General features: G+C 41.7%; 1 protein-coding gene across 3 annotated transcripts in view; it reads right to left on the bottom strand.

Annotated features, from left to right (window-relative positions):
• Nucleotides 1-18,873, bottom strand: part of PCSK5 (proprotein convertase subtilisin/kexin type 5) — a 453,468-nt gene that overhangs the window by 29,439 nt on the left and 405,156 nt on the right. For 2 of the 3 annotated variants that reach the window (XM_021064998.1, XM_021065011.1), the window contains exons 27-32: nt 17,440-17,640; nt 12,393-12,473; nt 9,050-9,133; nt 7,371-7,566; nt 2,538-2,755; nt 963-1,199 (exon numbers count right to left, since the gene is read on the bottom strand). In XM_021064998.1, coding sequence (XP_020920657.1) covers nt 963-1,199; nt 2,538-2,755; nt 7,371-7,566; nt 9,050-9,133; nt 12,393-12,473; nt 17,440-17,640 — 1,017 coding nt within the window. The remainder of the gene's footprint in view (nt 1-962; nt 1,200-2,537; nt 2,756-7,370; nt 7,567-9,049; nt 9,134-12,392; nt 12,474-17,439; nt 17,641-18,873) is intronic. The other variant, XM_021065005.1, reaches the window with a different exon arrangement.

The raw sequence follows: 18,873 nt of genomic DNA, 5'->3' as shown, positions 1-18,873 counted from the left end.
AGAAAAAAAATCCCTCTCTCAGAATGCTCCTCTCACTTGCTTGAGAAGTCTTCTAGTGATGGGCAATTTATTTCATTTTTCTGTTCCCTGACAACTAAGAAGAAGCAGAGAATTCATGCCCATTTAAAGTATAAGGAGGCATAAATAATAAGATACTTTCTGGAACATGTAGGAATTGAAATGCTAAGTGGGAGATGGACTAGGGGAGCCTGGGCAGAAGAGGCTGAAGATGATGATGACGAGGAGGAAGGGAGCTTTAGAGAGACGAGATACAAGCAGAAAAACACTCTATGGCACAGCTTTCCTTATGCTTCTATAAAACTATAATGACTTGCAATTTTGAGAAAAAATTTCCATTTTGGGTGACTTTTGAAGGCTCATCATCTCTGTTGCAAATCTTCACAAAAGAAGCCTTTATGATCAGCCACTGTTATGAGGAGGATCAACATAATTCATTGCTAATGAAAGTTACATCATCAAAGCTAAGGAATGGTTCATTTAAAAAAAATAAATAATAGGGAATTCCCTTCATGGCTCAGTGGTTAACAGTCCCAACTAGGATCCATGAGGATACAGGTTCTATCTTAGGCCTCACTCAGTGGGTTAAGGATCCAGTGTTACCATGAGCTACAGTGTAGGTCACAGACACTGGTCAGATTCCATGTTGCTATGGCTGGGATGTGGGCCAGCAACTGCAGCTCTGATTCAACCCCTAGCCTGAGAACTTCCATATGCCACAGGTGCAGTCCTAAAAAGCAAAAATAAATAAACAAATAAATTTTAAAAAATAAATAATAAATTAGAGAAGACTCAGAATATGCTTCTTTAAGGAAGAGGGAAAGACCCCAGCTCTGGAGCTGGAACTGTGCAAATTCCAGAACTTACTTTCTCTCAGCAGAAACCAGTAATTCCAGTATATTCCCTGGAATGTGTTGTTCGGCCATGTACCTGGAAGTCTTTACCTTTGCAAACCTTAGTTGCTCTTTCAAAGTAAGTTCCTTCTGGACATTCCTCCAAACACTGCCCATTGTAGAGAATCAAAGATGCCTCAGCACAGAGGTCACAGTCATCTGCTGAGGGGCCACTGCACTCCAGACAGTCTTCATGGCAGGGGACACAGAGGCGTGCATCTGCGTAGAAGTGGCTGGGGCAGGACTGATGGCATGCATCGTTGTAGAGGAAGGACTCAGGCATGCACTCTGGGGACAGGAGGAGGCAGTAAGTTACCCCCAGGGAAGAGCAGAAAGAATATATTCCCTTTGCAGTGGGCTAGCCCATCCCCCACTTTGGCTCATTTGACCCCACTGTACATCTGCACCACCCGCACCTGCCCTGGGCATGTCCGCCATGTTTCCCGAGCCCTGCCTTAGGATAAGAAACCACATATGGTGGCCCAATTAGATGCTGCTGGGTTGACATCCTGAAATGATCAAGCCCCTTGGAAAGTGCTATGGCCGATGAGTCATGGCTGAGATGCTCAATGTATCATTCTGAAAACCCAGAAAGCATTAACAGATTTTTAAAACTGTGTAGAGCACCTCAGGCTCTGTTTAATACAGAAAGCAGTTTAGGAATTCGTGGATTAGTTGATTTTTCATTCACTACTAGGGTAGACCAATGAAATATACATGGTTAATCAGTAGGAAGAATGCATTGTGGGTTTATTTTATTTGTGCCCATTATCTTACTTTGGAAGGAATTCTAGAAACCCTTAGAGTACACCAAGGGAATCCTTTGGATAAGACAGAGTCGGTTAAGTGAGACTGTCTTATTCTGGAGAAAAAATTGCATAGCCTTTCTTAGAGATAATTTCAGAGTAAAAATTCTTAGCCACAGTACTAGTCTCAGAATCTTATAGTTACCTGAACTTTTCTTTCATGTTTTCACAACAGCTGTAATTCTCTAGCCATCTCTGTGTTTTGTTCTTTCTTTCTTCCTTCCTCCTTCCTTCCTTCTTTCTTGCTTTCTCTTTTTTAGGGCCACACCTGCAGTATATGGAAGTTCCCAGGCTAGGGGCTGAATCAGAGCTACAGCTGCCAGCCTGCACCACAGCCACAGCAATCCTGGAACTGAGCCTCATCTTTGACCTGCACCTCAACTTGCAATACTGGATCCTTAACCCACTGAGCAAGGCCAGGGATCTAAGTCGCATCCTTACAGAGACTGTCAGGTCTTTAACCTACTGAGCCACAATGGGAACTCCTGTTCTATTAATATCAATCTTTCCTATGAGATTTTGTGCTCAGAGAGGCAGGAATTTTGTATAGTGTTTGGCATACCATAAGGGCCCAGTATATTTGTTGGAAGAAATACTGCAAAAAGAGGCTCTTGTCTGTCTTAATTTGCAGAATCCATCATGAAAAGGCTGTATGTCACTTTGTTTTCTCAATGACATCATGGAGAGAAATCTCAGTAGAGGTAGAGAGACTGGTTCCCCAGTTCTCCTTCTATACCTCCCCCTCAGATAGGTGGCCACCAGCTGAGGAGGCTCTGCAGATCTACCCCCCACCCCCCACCACTTGCATGTTCCCAGATACCTTTACATGTTGTCTCATGGATGCAATCCTGACACATCTCTGGGCAATGCTTGCACACCCCCTCCACCGCCACATGTCTCTCTGGGCAGGTTTTCCGACACATCCCCTGGTCCAGGACAAGGCCCCCTTCACACGAGTGGCAGTTGGTAGCATTTCCTTCACATGTTCTGCAGGAAGAACTGCAGCGTTCACAAGTGCCATCTTCCACATAGAAGCCCCTGTGGGGGAGAGAGGGAGCCACTGGAGAAGCTTTCCAACAAGGAGGTGATTCTCCCCTGGCAGCCAAGAATTAGGACCGAAAAGGAAAGGACCATGACCAATGTCAACCCAAATGAATCCATCAGATTTCCTGGAGAGATGACACAGTATGGGGTCAGTTATCCTGTAGTTTTTGGGTGGTGATTTGCCAATGCAGGAATGACCAACCTGTGTTTGGTGGTTGCGGGCTTTGGGCTATGTGGTATCACCTGGCCTCTGGGGAATTTTCAGTGCCAAGCATGGTCAAAGCCTCTACAGAATAATTTCTGGGCCCTGAACATGAGCAATTCTAGTACAGAATTTGAATAGATGCAGCATGAAGAAGTCTTTTCCTGATTCTTCTTATAAGGGAGTCAGAGGTTGAAATGAAAGAAATGGATTCAAGCAAAAAAAAGAAAAAAGCTATTGAAGATGACTCCTAATTCAAAAACATGAGAATCTCAGAAACTTATCAGGTGGCTGGCAATCAAAAGGCAACATAAGAAGGTGTTTTTCAGAGAGTCACTTTGCTAAAAGCAAACTTCTTCACATAGATCTGGCTAATAATGTCTTCTTGTCTTTACCCTGCATTTACAAGACTTTTTGGTTAATGCTTTGTTTCACTATTATTATCACTTTTTTTTTTTTTTTGATCTTTTCTAGGGCCGCTCCCGTGGCATATGGAGGTTCCCAGGCTAGGGGTCTAATTGGAGCTGTAGCTGCTGGCCTACACCACAGCCACAGCAATGAAGGATCCAAGCCGCGTCTGCGACCTACACCACAGCTCACAGCAACCCCGGAACCTTAACCCACTGAGCAAGGCCAGGGATTGAACCCACAACCTCATGATTCCTAGTCGGATTCGTTAACCACTGAGCCATGACGGGAACTCCTATTATTATTATTATTTTTTATCTTTTGTCTTTTCAGGGCCACACCCATGGCATATAGGGGTTCCCAAGCTAGGGGTCGAATTGGAGTTGTAGCTGCCAGCCTACAGCCACAGCCACAGCAACGCTAGATCTAAGCTGCATCTGTGACCTATACCACAGCTCACAGCAATGCCAAATCTTTAACCCACTGAGTAAGGCCAAGGATCAAACCTGCATCCTCATGGATACTAGTCGAGTTCATTAACCACTGAGCCACGACAGGAATTCCTTCACTGTTATTTTTATTTAAGAAGATAAATTTTTTTAAGAAGAAATGGCCACATGTATTAAATTGTTAAATTCAAAGCACTTTATGTTGAAGTCTTTTGATCCAGATAAATATATATAATGCCAAAGCTGTTCGGTTCTGGAGTTTTACCTATATTTTATACCTAAGACATTGACAGCCAGCTTTCAAAGGAAGAACATTTTTCCTTCTACCAGAGCTTCAAATCTGTTCATATTTGGTGAATTTAAGCACACTTTAAGTTTTGCATTACCTTTTAAACAATCACTATAATGATGTATACGCCACTCAAACTCTTTTCTTTCTTGAACATATGCTTGAAAAAACAGTGGCCACTAATGCCAATTTATAAAAAATTCTGAATACCTGGATACCATTTCATTGTAGGGTGTGTTCCTGTTATGAATCTCATGGTTGATTTAGGATGAATCACACCCTAACAGCCAATTTTGCAGAAAGCAACAAAGCTGCCAAACCAAGCTAGGTATTACATGTTCCTCAGACTTTATCTCCCCTGCTTTTTTTTTTTCTTTCTTCTTTCTTTCTTTCTTTCTTTCTTTCTTTCTTTCTTTCTTTCTTTCTTTCTTTCTTTCTTTCTTTCTTTCTTTCTTTCTTTCTTTCTTTCTACACAAATACACAGTGATAAGACCACCCTACTCAAAACAGGAGTGCACATACTCGTGATCCCATAGTTTGCAGAACTTTCAGACCATGTTAGTAGCTTCCCTGTTGCTCAAAAAATGTGGAATGTCTTGGCTGCCACCTATCTGCATAGTGTCCCACTGATCCTAAGAGTGGCGCAATCCAGATTTTGGAGGAAAGAAATGGAGTGGAGTGGTCAGTGAATTGGATGAAGATAGAATGCATCTCTTTCTTCTTCACTTCAATGCATTGTCAATTCCTGGAACTTTCAAAGAATCCAAGAGATGGTAGGAAAGCAGTGGTAATGATCAAATAAGTAAGGTGATAGTGATGACAGCTATTCCAATTCCACCATGACAAAGTTAACAAGAAATCAATGACAGACTTTGGTAAGTAGTTTTTTGACCTTCACCTTTGTTGTAAAAGATCCTTGCCAACTTTGCTAAGGCTGGATTGTGGTGGTTGGGGAAGGAGAGCTGGGTATTCCCTGACTCACCCTTGTCTTATCCTTCCTTCTCCCCAGGAGTTCGCTAATCCTGACCCTTTCACTATTAAGCCTCTTCTCAAATGCCCAATGGGAGAGGAATTTTGAAAATAGTAGGCCAAATAAAAGAAAAGTCACAAAAGTCATGTTTTGTACGATCTGTATAAAATGTTCAAGAAATGTCTCTATAGAGACAAACAGTAAATTAGTGGTTACTTAGGAATGCAGGAAATGGGAAGTGATTGCTAAAAGGGTCAAGAGTTTTCTTTGGAGAAGTGATGGACATATTTGAAAATCAGTTATGGTGAGGGTTGCACAACTCTCTGGATATACTACAAACCATTGGATGTACACTTTATATGGATGAATGATGTGGTATGTCAATTATATATTAGTAAAGCTTTTATAAAACAAGAAAAAAGAAACCGCAGGTGAATGAGAAGGTGGCGTTGTGCAATGGTTCAACTCATGGACTTCAGTGCTAGAGATATTTAGGTTGAAATCCTGACCATACCATTTATTAGCAGTGTGCTGTAGGGCCTGATACGCCTTTCCTTGTTCATAAAATGGGGGAAAATAACAGTACAGTGTCCCTCGGTATCTGCAGGAGATTGGTTCCAGGATCTGATGTGAATACCAAAATCCACAGATGCTCAAGTCCCATGGTCAGTCTTCTGTATCCATGGTTCTGCATCTGTGGATTTAACCAAACACGGATTGTGTAGGACTGTATTTGTTGAGAAAAATCTGTGTATAAGTGGAGCTAAACAGTTCAAATGTGTGTTGTTTAAGCACCAGCTGTACCTGAATAAGAAGATTCTTGTGAAGATTAATGGGAATGGTGCGTTTGCAGTCCTTAATGAGGGTGCCTAGATACTGCAAGCTCTCAATAACTAGTTGGTTTTAAATTTTTTTTTCCCCCTTGGAATCTCTTAGCCCTTTGTGTATTAAGGACCTGAGAGGTATGATGTTGATGGACGTACACCTTCCCTACTGAACTGTAAGGCTGTTGCAAGCTCAGACTTCTTTCAGTTTATCTTAGCTTCTGATATCACTTCTTACATCCAATAGGTGCTGAATATGTATCTGTACAATTGAAATGGATACCTTTGTCTCTTCAACTAGATTGGATGCATCTTGAGGGTCGGTACCATGATGGATGTTTCTACCCTACTGGATCCACCTCAATAATGGTCACAAATAGGTCATTAGAAAATAGGTGTTGTTTTTATCATGAAGCCATTATAATCAGCAGGCAAATGAGATTTCTAGTTAGATGTTGTTGGCTGCTTTCCCAAACCCATTTCTTGCCTCCCCCCTCTCCAATCTTCCTGGCTGTCAGTGTTACAATTTTTGTGGGTGTTCGAGGGTGAATCTTGTTCCACCTACATGGATCCTTTCATTTCCATTCTCCTTGCTAGAGATCAGCTTAGGAAGGTGTAAGTGACACATTCTGGCTGGTGTGATGTGAAGGGAAGTATGAGCAAGTTTTCTCTTCTCTTAGAGATAAACAAGGAGAAAGGCACCCTTTTCTATCTCTGTTGCAGCATGGGGTGGTGATGCTGGAGATGGCAGACAAGGTGGGCTCAGGAGAGGAAAACCAAGGAAGGAAACAAGAGCAAAATGGAAAGGTTGTGAGTTTCTAAGGAAGCCCTGGCCACGGAAATATCCAATACTGGATTTCCAAACTTTTTATTCTATGCATTAATAACCCCCTATGTTTGGTCATGCTCTTTGACATTTCTGTTGCTTGAACAGAAAGTTTCCTGATGAAACCTTTTCATTTGCTATTCCCACTTCCCATTTAGATAAGCCCTGGAGGCAGGACCATTGATAGGAAGAGTAAAGGAATTGTAAACCAGGGGATTGAGGAAGCCAGGAGGAATCAATATATAACCAGGTGTTCTTCTTTCTTGATTAGCTATGGTCCATGCCTCACTTTCAACATGTAGAAAAGGTTTGCCTGATGCACAGCCTATTACAGCCTCACTTTTGTGACTGGAAAAAAAGCCTCTGACAAAGATTTGATCACAAGTACAAGATAAAAAAAGAACATATGTTTATAAAGTAAAACTATGTACATCTCATGATCACCAGGGAGAAGCATGCATCTTGCCTTATGTAGGCTTTCTTTGGCTGCTATAGCCAACAGGGATGTCTGACAGTCAGGCAAGAAAAGCTGATGCAAGAAACAAGGAAGAGAGGAGGTCTTTGGTGAAGGGAAAGGAATTGTCCCAGCGTACTGCAGGAGGATGAACATGAGCAGCAAGTGAAAGGGAAGGAAAACTTACTCAGGGCACTTGGTGAAGCATCTGCCTTCGTGGAGGAAGAGGGGGTGGTCCGGCTGTGTTCGGCACTTTTTGCAAAGATTGGCGTCAGAGCAGGAGGCACAGTCCTCTGTACAGTTCTCGCAGCTGCCACTCCTTGCTGAGGGCCACGTGCCCTGGGGACAGGACAAGACGCAGGTCTGAGCCAACAGGTATGCACCTAGAAACCCAGGGAGGAAGGCGGGTCAGACGTTATCACATGTCTGATCTAATAGCATACGTGTCCACGCAGAGAACAGATGCTCCCAACAGCTTTTTTAACTGCACCAAAGACCCAAGTATATTATTTCAGGATTATCAAAATATCTATTAGTGATGCAAAGTCTTCCAAAATAAGTTAAAACTAGAAAAACTGGACCCAAGAGGTTTTTGGCTTGTTTCTTTGACCTTCCTACTGATAATTGCTACAGGTCACCCCGGGGCTTCCCTTTGCCCAGGTGCTCAGTCTATTAAGACATTTGTCTGTCGTCCTGGTGTGAGGCTGTTACACACACACACACACACACCACACACACACAGCTTGATGGAGTCTGTTCTTCTGCAGCACAAAGTCTTTCCCGTTAGGACCCTAACATAGTAGCAACCCTTCCACCCAACTTCATCTTTAATGGATGGTCCATCAATTTATTTTGAATGGCAAAAAAATCAGATAACATCATTATTGAAAGAAAGAATGTAAACTTCACCCTGAAGTGCAAAATCCAAGAAAATTCCATCAATTTTTGTGTGTAGACTTTTATATATTGTTGGAGCAGAACCACGGCACACCTATCATTCTAAGTTTTGTTGTTTTTGCATCTCATCTCACTATTAACATTGCACATCCCAACATAATCACCGCTTTAATGGGAGTATAACATTCTTAATTCTTAATGTATCATGCTAATAAACTGTCCCCCTAAATTAGGGAAGTTATTTCTGATGTTGTGTTTTTCTAGATGATAAATAAATTAATTTGTTGGGCTGATACATTGTTGTGTTTTTTTCTTTTTTTTCCTCTCCTAAATTCAGTACCAGAAATCAAGAAAAATGCCGGGTAGATTCTCTACCTTAAGTTCTCTTTTTCATCTTTGCCTTTTCTAGGGCCACTCCCACGGCATATGGAGGTTCCCAGGCTAGGGGTCAAATTGGAGCTGTAGCTGCTGGCCTACGCCAGGGCCACAGCAACTCGGGATCCGAGCCACGTCTGCAACCTACACCACAGCTCACGGCAATGCCGGATCGTTAACCCACTGAGCAAGGGCAGGGATCGAACCTGCAACCTCATGGTTCCTAGTCGGATTCGTTAACCCACTGCGCCACGACGGGAACTCCAACCTAAGTTCTCTTGTTTCAACTAGTGAATTTAAAAAATAATGTAATCTCTAGGAATGTCACGCACCCAGAGACCCTAACAAACTCCATGGCCAAATCAATCAATAATTTCATCGTGCCCTTTGGATAGGAAACATTTTCTTTTATCTTTTGGTCTCTTGAAAGCCAATTTTTATTATAGGTCAGTGTGCAGGTCCCCGAGCTTCTCCAGAATTGTGATAGAAACACGTGATGGAGCTAGATCTAGTCCTGCAAATCCCTTACGTAAAGACGTCAATGTGTGTGAATTGGCCTGGCCACTGCCTCCTCCTGCTACACACCATGCTAACCTTTTGGACATGAAGTACACTGGGTTGCTGATCCATGGCAGGTTCTACAAGAAGAATGACAAGGCTGGTATCTTCTCACAAGATCTGTGTAGGGAAAGAAGCAAGAAGTCCACCACTTTTGAACAGGCTCATAGCACTATGATGTTGGGAAAGGTCTCATGGGTAAACTCATTTCCCTTTTCACCCAAAATAGAACCCTTCAACTTGACATTAGCTAAATGTTGGCACCACCCATCACCTACCACGTGGGCTTCATTTGTTTTATTTTATTATTCTTATTCCTTCATTGACAATTGATTATCAAGATTTTCTTTGCAAACTTCCAGTGAAATATTAAGGATAGCCTTAAATACTAAGGGGATATTTGAACTGTCAAATGTTACTTCTTTCATATTTTAAAAATGTGTGAGAGCGAGGGAGTATGTGGTTGTGTGCATGCATGCAAGAATTTTTGAGTCAAAGGTAATCTCTGGTTTTTTGGGTTTGTTTTTGTTTTTGTTTTTGTTTTTGCTTTTTGCTTTTTGCTTTTTCGGCCACACCCAGGACATATGGAAGTTCCCAAGCCAGGGATTAAATCTGAGCTGCATCTGGGACCTGTGCCACAGCTGCAGCAATACCAGATCCTTAACCCACTGTGCCACAGTGGAAACTCCAAGGTAATCTCTTATTTCCCAAGATAGGCAGGCCATTCTAGGTTACCATGCCACTAAGCTAGAAAATCTTCAAGATGTGTCACTTCTGCCTCCCCATCACCACTTGATGGGCAAGCTTATCCAGGAAATCAGCAACTCCACATGGCAGTTTCATAGGCATACATAACAACCTCAGTGACATCTTTCAGTCAGTACAGGGAGAGAGCTTGACTAAATTTCAGTAGCTGCTTGGGAACCAACATTACTCATACAGGGGAATATTAGAAAAAGTTCTAGGTCAGAATGTGTCATATGAATGACTGTGAAGCTGAATCAGTCATTATTGTTTGCATCTTACCATTTGCCTGCTGCCTTTCTTCCTTCCTTCCTTCCTCCCTCCCTCCTTTTCTTTCTTCCTCCCTTCCTCTCTTGCCTTTCATTTCCTTTCTTCTCCTCCTGAGAGTCAGGGTGGCAGAATTGGCTCTTTAGTCACACCTGCCTTCAGATTCCTGCTGTGCCACTTCCAGGTAATTAAACTCCAAGAGTCCTACTTTCCATGTCTCTAAAAATGAGAGCAAATGATTCTTCCCCTAAAGGACTCTTGTGAAGTGGGAATAAGTTTGTAAAGTGTGCACATCATGGGTTAGTAAATGGAAGTTCCTTCTGCTTCCTTTCTTTTCTCTCTCAATTTCCTCATTTGTTACCAGTCCACCCTATTTCTGAGGTTTTGTTTTATTTCCTGTTCTCTTTACTGTTCCTTATGTGGAGTGTACCACGAGGCATTGCTTGGTTTCTCTGATGACACTCACAGTTAATCAATTTCTGAGCCTTGCTACAGAGAAAACTAGATAGGTAGGTAGGCAGGTAGATAGATATAAATGATTATCCATCCTGCCATGCTGAGTGGCAGTTTTTTCTTAGTTTGAAGAGAAAATTTTGCACTTGTTTTCCAGTAGACTGCCTGCCTGATGTATTCTCCCTGAGGGAATCTGTTAAGAGTTCAATCATCCAATGCAGAACAAAGCTAGTCCCAGGATTTTCACAAAAGTGGTGTGTACGGAGGTGATGGATGTATTAACTAGCCTTATTGTGGTAATCATTTTACACTATACATATATATCAAATTATCTTGTTATACATAGTAAACATATACAATGTTATATAATAGTATGTCTCAATTAAGCTAAGATAAAATGCTTACTTGCTGAGAGCAGTTATTCGAAGAATAATAACAAAATAACATTCATCAGATATTGAGCACCTTGAAAGTCTTTAATATTGTATGTCCAGGCTGTGGGTTGATCTTGTTTTTATTTTATCATTTTTATGCTAAAATGTACATTTAAAAAAAAGTCTTCATTAATTTTATCATTTAAAATATATAATATATATTTATACACATATGTTCATTTATAATTACGTATATATGTCTCACAATCTGGCCATTTGATATTTTACTCCAGTATTCCAGGTATAAAAGTCTGTAATGTCCTCATGTATCCACTAGAGGGTACTCTGTACACATAGTTAGCAATCAGGTTGGGCAAAGGATAGTCATCTCCAGCCAGAGCTCTTTTAACATGGATTAGTGATTTAATCTCAAGTAAAATTTGACTTGATCATAGTCTTTCTTTTTTCTACCCCAGAAATTCTAGACTGAACAGGATTTCCCCTGCCCCCACCTCTCCAAAAACCTCACCTTAACTAAGAAAATGGAGTGTCATCCTTCAAAAATGACTGTAACTCAGCCATAAAAAAACAAAAAAATTGGTGTTGTTCTTATTTAAAATTTCTTTAACTTAAATAAGCAATACTCTCACACATGGCTCAAAATGTAGAAAGGGCATATACCATGAAGTCTCTCAACACTTTTTTTTTTTTTGTCTTTTTGCCATTTCTTGGACCACACCTGTGGCATATGGAGGTTCCCAGGCTAGGGGTCTAATCGGAGCTGTAGCCACCGGCCTACGCCAGAGCCACAACAACACGGGATCCTCAACTCACTGAGCAAGGGCAGGGATCGAACCTGCAACCTCATGGTTCCTAGTCGGATTCGTTAACCACTGCGCCACGACGGGAACTCCTCAACCCATTTTATATAACTTTATTCACACTCTTTTATAGTGTTGCCTTTTTTCTTTTCTTTTTTCTTTTCTTTTCTCTCTTTCTTCCTTCTCTTTCTTTCTCTCTTTCTTCCTCTTTCTTTCTTTCAACAGTATTTTGGAGACCATTCTTTATCAGTACATAAAGACCTTCCTCATTCTTTTTAACAGCCCCATCTTATTCCATGGTGTGGATGTGTCAAGTTTCATTTGTCTACTCTCCTATTGATAGTTGTTTCATTTTTTCCAGTCTTTGCTATTTCAAACAAGGCTGCAGTGACTAGGAAGGCAGAAAGTGCTTTTCCAACCTATCCTTAAAGATCTGCAAGGACAGCAGCTTTTCATTGAGAGTCTTTCCCAAGCATAACCACTTAGCTCCTCAGGAATGTCCTTGTATGTGCTAGACATCTCCCCTGCTGAAATCCCTCCCATTCTTTCCCTTGGGCACCTGCTCCTATTTTACGCTGTGGTCCCCTCCTCCTCCATTTCTCTCATGACTTAGGAATCCCTGTTTGCTCCACACCACCCGGTGTCTTGGGTTTGTTTCTGCATCACAGACACTTTCCTGATTAAGTCGTGATCCTCTTTTCCTCCCTATATCCCTGTTACCTCTTTTGATTTGGAACTTCCACCTTCGTCGCTCCTGCAGCAGGCTCTTCATCGAAGATGGGCTTGCGGAGGGCACAGTTTCTTTTTATTAAAAAAAAAAAAAGTGGTTTTTTTTTGTTTGTTTTAGTGCAAAAGGAAAAAGAAGATAAAGTTTGCGCATAATCTTATCATGGAGGAAGGTCCACTGTGTACACTTCAGACATAGATTTTCCATCTTTATATTGTGAGTGTAATTGCATATGTGTACATATATGTAATAATTTACATCCTCTGACCCTGTATATATGTAATACTATATTACATACTGTATGTATTCAGTGTCTATAATACTGACCCTACATTTTGCATTTAGTATTATAAATCTTATAGGTATTTTCTCTAACCATGAAAGTTCTTTTTAAAATTTTTTTATATAATTATTTTTATTTTTTTCCATTATAGCTGGTTTACAGTGTTCTGTCAATTTTCTACTGTACAGCATGGTGAGCCAGTTACACATACATGTATACATTCTTTTTTCTCACATTATCATGCTCCGTCAAAAGTGACTAGACATAGTTCCCAGTGCTACACAGCAGGATCTCATTGCTTATCCATTCCAAAGGCAACAGTTTACATCTATTAACCCCAAATTCCCAGTCCATCCCACTCCCTCCCACTCCCCCTTGGCAACCACAAGTCTGTTCTCCAAGTCCATGATTTTCTTTTCTGTGGAAAGGTTCACTTGTGTTGTGTATTAGATTCCAGATATAAGTGATATCATATGGTATTTGTCTTTCTCTTTCTGACTTACTTCACTCAGTATGAGAGTCTCTAGTTCCATCCATGTTGCTGCAAATGGCATTATTTTGTTCTTTTAATGGCTGAGTAGTAGTCCATTGTGTATGTATACCACATCTTCTTTACCCAATCATCTGTGGATGGACAATTGGGTTTTTTCCATGTCTTGGCTATTGTGAATAGTGCTGCACTGAAGATGTGGGTGCATGTGTCTTTTTCAAGGAAAGTTTTGTCCGGATATGTGCCCAAGAGTGGGATTGATGGGTCATATGGTAGTTCTATATATAGTTTTTGAAGGTATCTCTAGCGATGAAAATTCTTTGTAAACATCATTTTTAATGGTTTACATCTTTTTGTGAATGATAATTAATTTTTTCTCTTGTTACATTTTTAGATAATACCCTTCTTTTTAAAATTATAAATAAAACTGCTATCAACATCTTTGTACACATTCTTGGTTAAGGCAGGACTCAGCTTGGCTGTTCGGCATTCCCGCTGACCATTATTTTGCTCTTCTTTCTGGGGCTCTTTTCCCCAGACCTGTATTACTTTCTGGGCCCCCAAATTGCTTTCTTTCATGAGTTTAGGAAGTTCTGAGAGTGAATTAGTGTTTCATGTGTTAAAACTCAGTTGGGTTAAAGGGCTAGAGAATAGATTAACTTTTATTGCATCTTATTGTGTGCTGGGGGCTTTATATCTATTTCATTTAATTTTCAAAATGGCCTTGTCTGAGATGGTTTCATGTTCTCATTTTATAGGTGAGGAAACTGAGGCTCAGACTCAAGGAACCAGAGCTAGTAAAGAACAGAGCCAGGATTTGAATTCAGGTATGCTGAATTTTAAAGCTTACATCCACTAGAGAGATGTTTTACTAATTAATTTGGATTTAAAATAGTTTGGTAGAGGTCAAAGCAGTGGTGTACTGGTAAAACGGCTCTTTGCAAAACAAAACAAAACAAAACACTTGCTCTGTCATGTTTGCCAATTTCTGTGGTGTAAATATTCCCACCATAGCTGATCTCAAGTTGCCAGTGGTTTAATTATCCATTCACAAAATTCCTGGATGTTGAACAATTGGTATAAGCAGATACATGTGGCTCTTTCATACCACTAGGCCAAAAGTTTACCCAGTTACCATGAGATGTGTATTTTCTGCACTTTGAGTTGTGATTGATTAATTAAGTAAAAATCATGTCTTCATTTGTAAGTTAAGCAAGGCAACTGTATACATCTACAAAGTCCTTCTAAAAATCAGATTTTCACAGTATCTTCAAAATTCTCTAAAGTTCAGTTACTATATGAAGCAGCTTATTTCCTCACTTTATTTAAATTTTTTTTTTCCCCACATATGAACGGCTTTCAGTGCTTTTAACTGACTCTGGGATTTCAATCTTTCTCAGAGCATAGGAATTGAGATCAAAAGACAGGCTAGTGATAAATTGTTAGGATGTGGTCAAAGATAAAAAGTTAATTTACCATGTCTTCACTTTGTGGATTAGATTACCATCAAAATATGTAATTAGAGCCTGCTACAAACATGGTTTTAATCAATGATGGAAATAGGTAGGTTGGGGAAATGTACGGGAGTTATTCCTAGGACTTTCCAGCACTACCAGGGGAAAAACCACTTAAGAAAATCCAAATGATTTAACAGTCATAGAGTAAACTGTTTCCATTCCCACAATGGTTTCAGGAAAGCAGCTGAAGCTATCATCTTCCTTCAAAGCCCGTGGTCTGCACACCTGAGTATTTCTACCAATGGTGGCTCTGTGTGATGCCTGAAGCACCATAGGTGCCGCTCGCAACCGCTTCAACACTAGTTCCATTATTGCCACAAAGGGACACTGGACTAAGTAATCTTTACAATATATTACTGACTTGGACAGGGAATTGGGGACAATCTATACTTTTGTGTAGCAACTTTTTGGTGGCAGGAAGAAGCTTTGGAGATTACTTGGTCTTGGCTGGACTTGCCAGCTGTGGTCTGATGTGCTGCAAAATCTCCATCCTTAGACTAGGATAGGAGGCATTCCCGCTCAGTTGGCAATTGACTAAGGGTGGTGACCTCTCATTACCACTGCTCTCCTTGTGAGTAGTCATCTTATTAGCAAAGGAGTTCAGTGGACTCTAGTCAAAGTTGTGTTTCAAGTTGTTTTCCCAACACATGCTGACATATGTGATGTATTTGTATTCTTTGGATGCGAGCATGATCTTAGGTCTACACTGGCAGTGGCGTGAGTACAGAAATGGACTAATGTTTGTCCCACCTTACTTGTCCTGCCAGGATCTGAATCTGTGTGTAAAACAACAATACAGCACCTCACTGGTACCACGTAGGTAGCTACGTTCTTTCAAACACACTGTGATTTGCCTGGGCTCCCTCTAAGTTGACCCAGGATGACTGCAATCTGCTTTGCATCATCTTAAAGGTGCAGTTAATCAGTGCCTGTTCTCTGGAACCCTCTGCTCTCTAGTTACAGCGTCAGTGTTTTGTTTTTGTTTTTGTTTTTGTTTTTTTTTTAAGGAGAAGAAGTCAGGAGAAAAATGTAGGCATTGGCTCAAATACTCCCAAGGTCTTGTGGAAGAGTACATTTTCCATTTACTCTCCATTCAGTGGTGCCTCAACTATGCTGGGAAGCTGAATTATGGTCTCACCTCGCTCAGGGAGGAAACCATTTTTTTTCTCATTGTTAATAGTGTGCCTATCTTATTTCCTAGATCATAGATGCAAAAAAGTGCAGCCATGTCATTGACTTTATTGCTTTTGTCTAGCCATGAGAAGCAGCCTCATCTGCTTCCTAGATCCCTTGTTAGTGTGAAATCCCCAAATGGACTGATCCCTTCCTCTCTTCAGAAACATTACATTTTGATAGTAGAAAAAGCAGGGGGAATGGGTGTGGTGCTCTGACGCAGAGGGAACAATCGAGACCTGGTTTGCTCACAAAGTGCGTAGTCCAGTTGAAAGGGATGTGTAATCATGTGGGGGCCCGAGTCTACTCTGACTCTTGGCTCCCTGCATCTTTTCATCATCTGGACACCAGATAAAATACAGATGTTCTAAGCTAGAAGCACAGCACCAGACTATTTTCCTCTTGGCCTGTACTGCCTCTTAAATGCCTGAGTGCCGGACAGACTCGTTTTCAGCATTTTGGTTCAGCTATAATTCATGCAAGAGAGCCCAAGCTAGAGTGAATGGTTTTCTTCCCAGCCATGCCTCTGAAATCGGCCCGTGTTCTCTGTGGCCTTTGGCTGCTGGCCTTGTGAAGGTCTCCAAGTTCTCTTCCGTTAGGTCACACGTGGGACACTGTCATAGTAGACAGCAGCCATGGGCATCCTTTCTCTGAAACCCAGCAAGAGCCTTTTCTTCTGCCCAGATCTATCCCTCCCTCCAGCTCTTAAAACACTCATCCTGAGCAGTTCTCCTTTGAGCTGCTATTGCTTTTGCACTGAAACGACCTTTTAAACAAATCCTTGCCTCAAAATCAAAACGGAGAGCACCTCTTGTCTTTGTGAGCATCTCTGCATGGAGTGTGAGGCGGATCTTCCCAGCAGGAGGAGGGTTTTGGTTTTTTTTAACCACCTCAGACATGGAGAGGTCACTGCAAGTGTGTCATTACCTTGCAAGGAAGCCTGTGGCCAAGGCTTCAGTGTCTGGAGTCCATTTCTGAAGACTCAGGTGGGAAGGAATACATGCAGGCATTTGCTCTTAGATTCCAAGCTCCCTCACTTTTCCTCCCTCCTGCTCCTACTCAAGACCCCCACTTTCCCCGTCTGCAACTGGAAAGGGCAATTTTTAAAAATCGAGCTTGAATGATATGGCAAGTTCTAAAAATCCTGCCAGAAAGATCAGCTATTTCAGCTCAAGTTCCCATACTTGTCTAACTGGACAAGCTAGCCCTTTGGTAGTTTTCTTTTATCATGATAAAGAGATACAAGAATGTGATAAAAACTATTCTGAAATCTTTCAGAAAATGGTAGTCATTTCTTCTGTGAATGTTGTCACTCGCTCAGGAGTGGTCTGCTCCACCCAGATAGAAAATCAAGTAGCCATACCACTCGTAAAATTCCCTTTGTGGTTTCCCTCCTGGCCATACACCAGCCACAGCCTCCTGGCCTTTCCCGCAGAGAACGTCAGAGAGGCTCCGGGACTCTTAAGCTTTTGATTCACTGATCAGACTTCACCTCTTGGGTAAAGCAATGGATTTGGGGGTGGGGGAAGCAGAGGAGGTGGCTAGACTCCTGCGAGCTCTCTCCGGAGGCACATTACCGTTCCAGAAGCTGCCTTCCACCTGGGTCCGGGCAGGGCGCACACATGTCCCATGCAGCAGCTGTAACCCTCCTCGGCAGCTGCTGCACTGGTTGTGGCCAAGGCCAGTGCAGGTTTCGCAGGCTTGGTGGCAGGGTTCACATTCTCCCATCTCTGGGTTGCCATAGAAGCCGGGGCCACAGTTCTTCACGCAACTGCCGCCTACATGAGAACACAGAGAGCAAGCATGAAGCTGGGATCCTAGCTGGCCCAGCCTGAGGCTCTCTGCAAGGGCAAGTTCTAAACAAGCCGAAGGGAGTCCAAGGAACATTTATATTTTAGTTTTTTAAATAAACCACGATGGCATTAGCTTATTTCGACTAAGAAATAGATCTTTGTAAATCTAACTCTTTTTAAGTCCTTTTTCAACTGGAAATTTTAATTAACTATCAGCTCAAAGTGTTAGGAACATAGAATAAAGACCTTTACATCCTCAAAAAGCTGCAAATAAAATGATCTCTATGTAGAGACCCTATAAAGGTCCCCATGGGCTGACTGTCTGCCCTACTCTCTCTCCCGCAAACATTCAAGAGCCTGGACTATTCCCTTAAAGTAGAAGACCCATGGTGTGTTTCTTTTCTAACCAAAGTCAATAAATTGACCAAAACCTAAGACAAAGATCTTGTTTAACTTTTACATACAAGGAATATGCAACATGGTTTAAGTTTCAAGGAAAGAGTTGTGGTCTAAATATTCGAGGTGACTTCAATTCGGAAGCATTTCTCTTCAGTGTCCCCCCCTCCCCATTCACTCTTCTTTCCATCAGCTTGGAGATATTTGATATTAATTAGTGAAATAGGAACTATGCTTCAGTAATAAAAGCAAAAGGAAGTAGTCCTGGCTAATGTTGATTTTTCAAACCAAATTAAAATTCCTCCTTGGGAGTTCCGATTGTGGCTCAGTGGTAATGAACCCAACTAATATCCATGAGGATGTAGGTTCAATCCCTGGCCTCACTCTGTGGATTAAGGATACAGCATCTCTGTGAGCTGTGGTGCAGGTTGCAGATGCAGCTCAGATCCCGAGTTCCTGTGGCTGTGGTGCAGGCCAGCAGCTACAGCTCTGATTCAATCCCTAGCCCGGGAACTTCCATATGCTGGGGGTTTGACTCTAAAAATACAAAAAATTAAAAATTAAAAAATTAAAATAGGGATGCTCATCATGGCTCAGTGGTTAACAAACCCTCCAGCTAGTATCCTTAAGGACGAGGGTTTGATCCTTGGCCTCGCTCAGTGGGTTAAGCATCTGGTGTTGCCTTGAGTTGTGGTGTAGATTGCAGATGCGGCTTGAATCTGGCATTGCTACAGCTGTGGTGTAGGCTGGCGGCCATAGCTCCAATTCAACCCCTAGCCTGGGAACTCCATATGCCTTGAGTATGGCCCTAAAAAGACAAAA

This window comes from Sus scrofa, chromosome 1 (genome assembly GCF_000003025.6).
Source record: "Sus scrofa isolate TJ Tabasco breed Duroc chromosome 1, Sscrofa11.1, whole genome shotgun sequence".
Lineage (NCBI taxonomy): Eukaryota > Metazoa > Chordata > Mammalia > Artiodactyla > Suidae > Sus > Sus scrofa.
The sequence above is the reverse complement of the archived record's forward strand: the minus strand, read 5'-3'. Positions and strand labels throughout refer to the sequence as shown.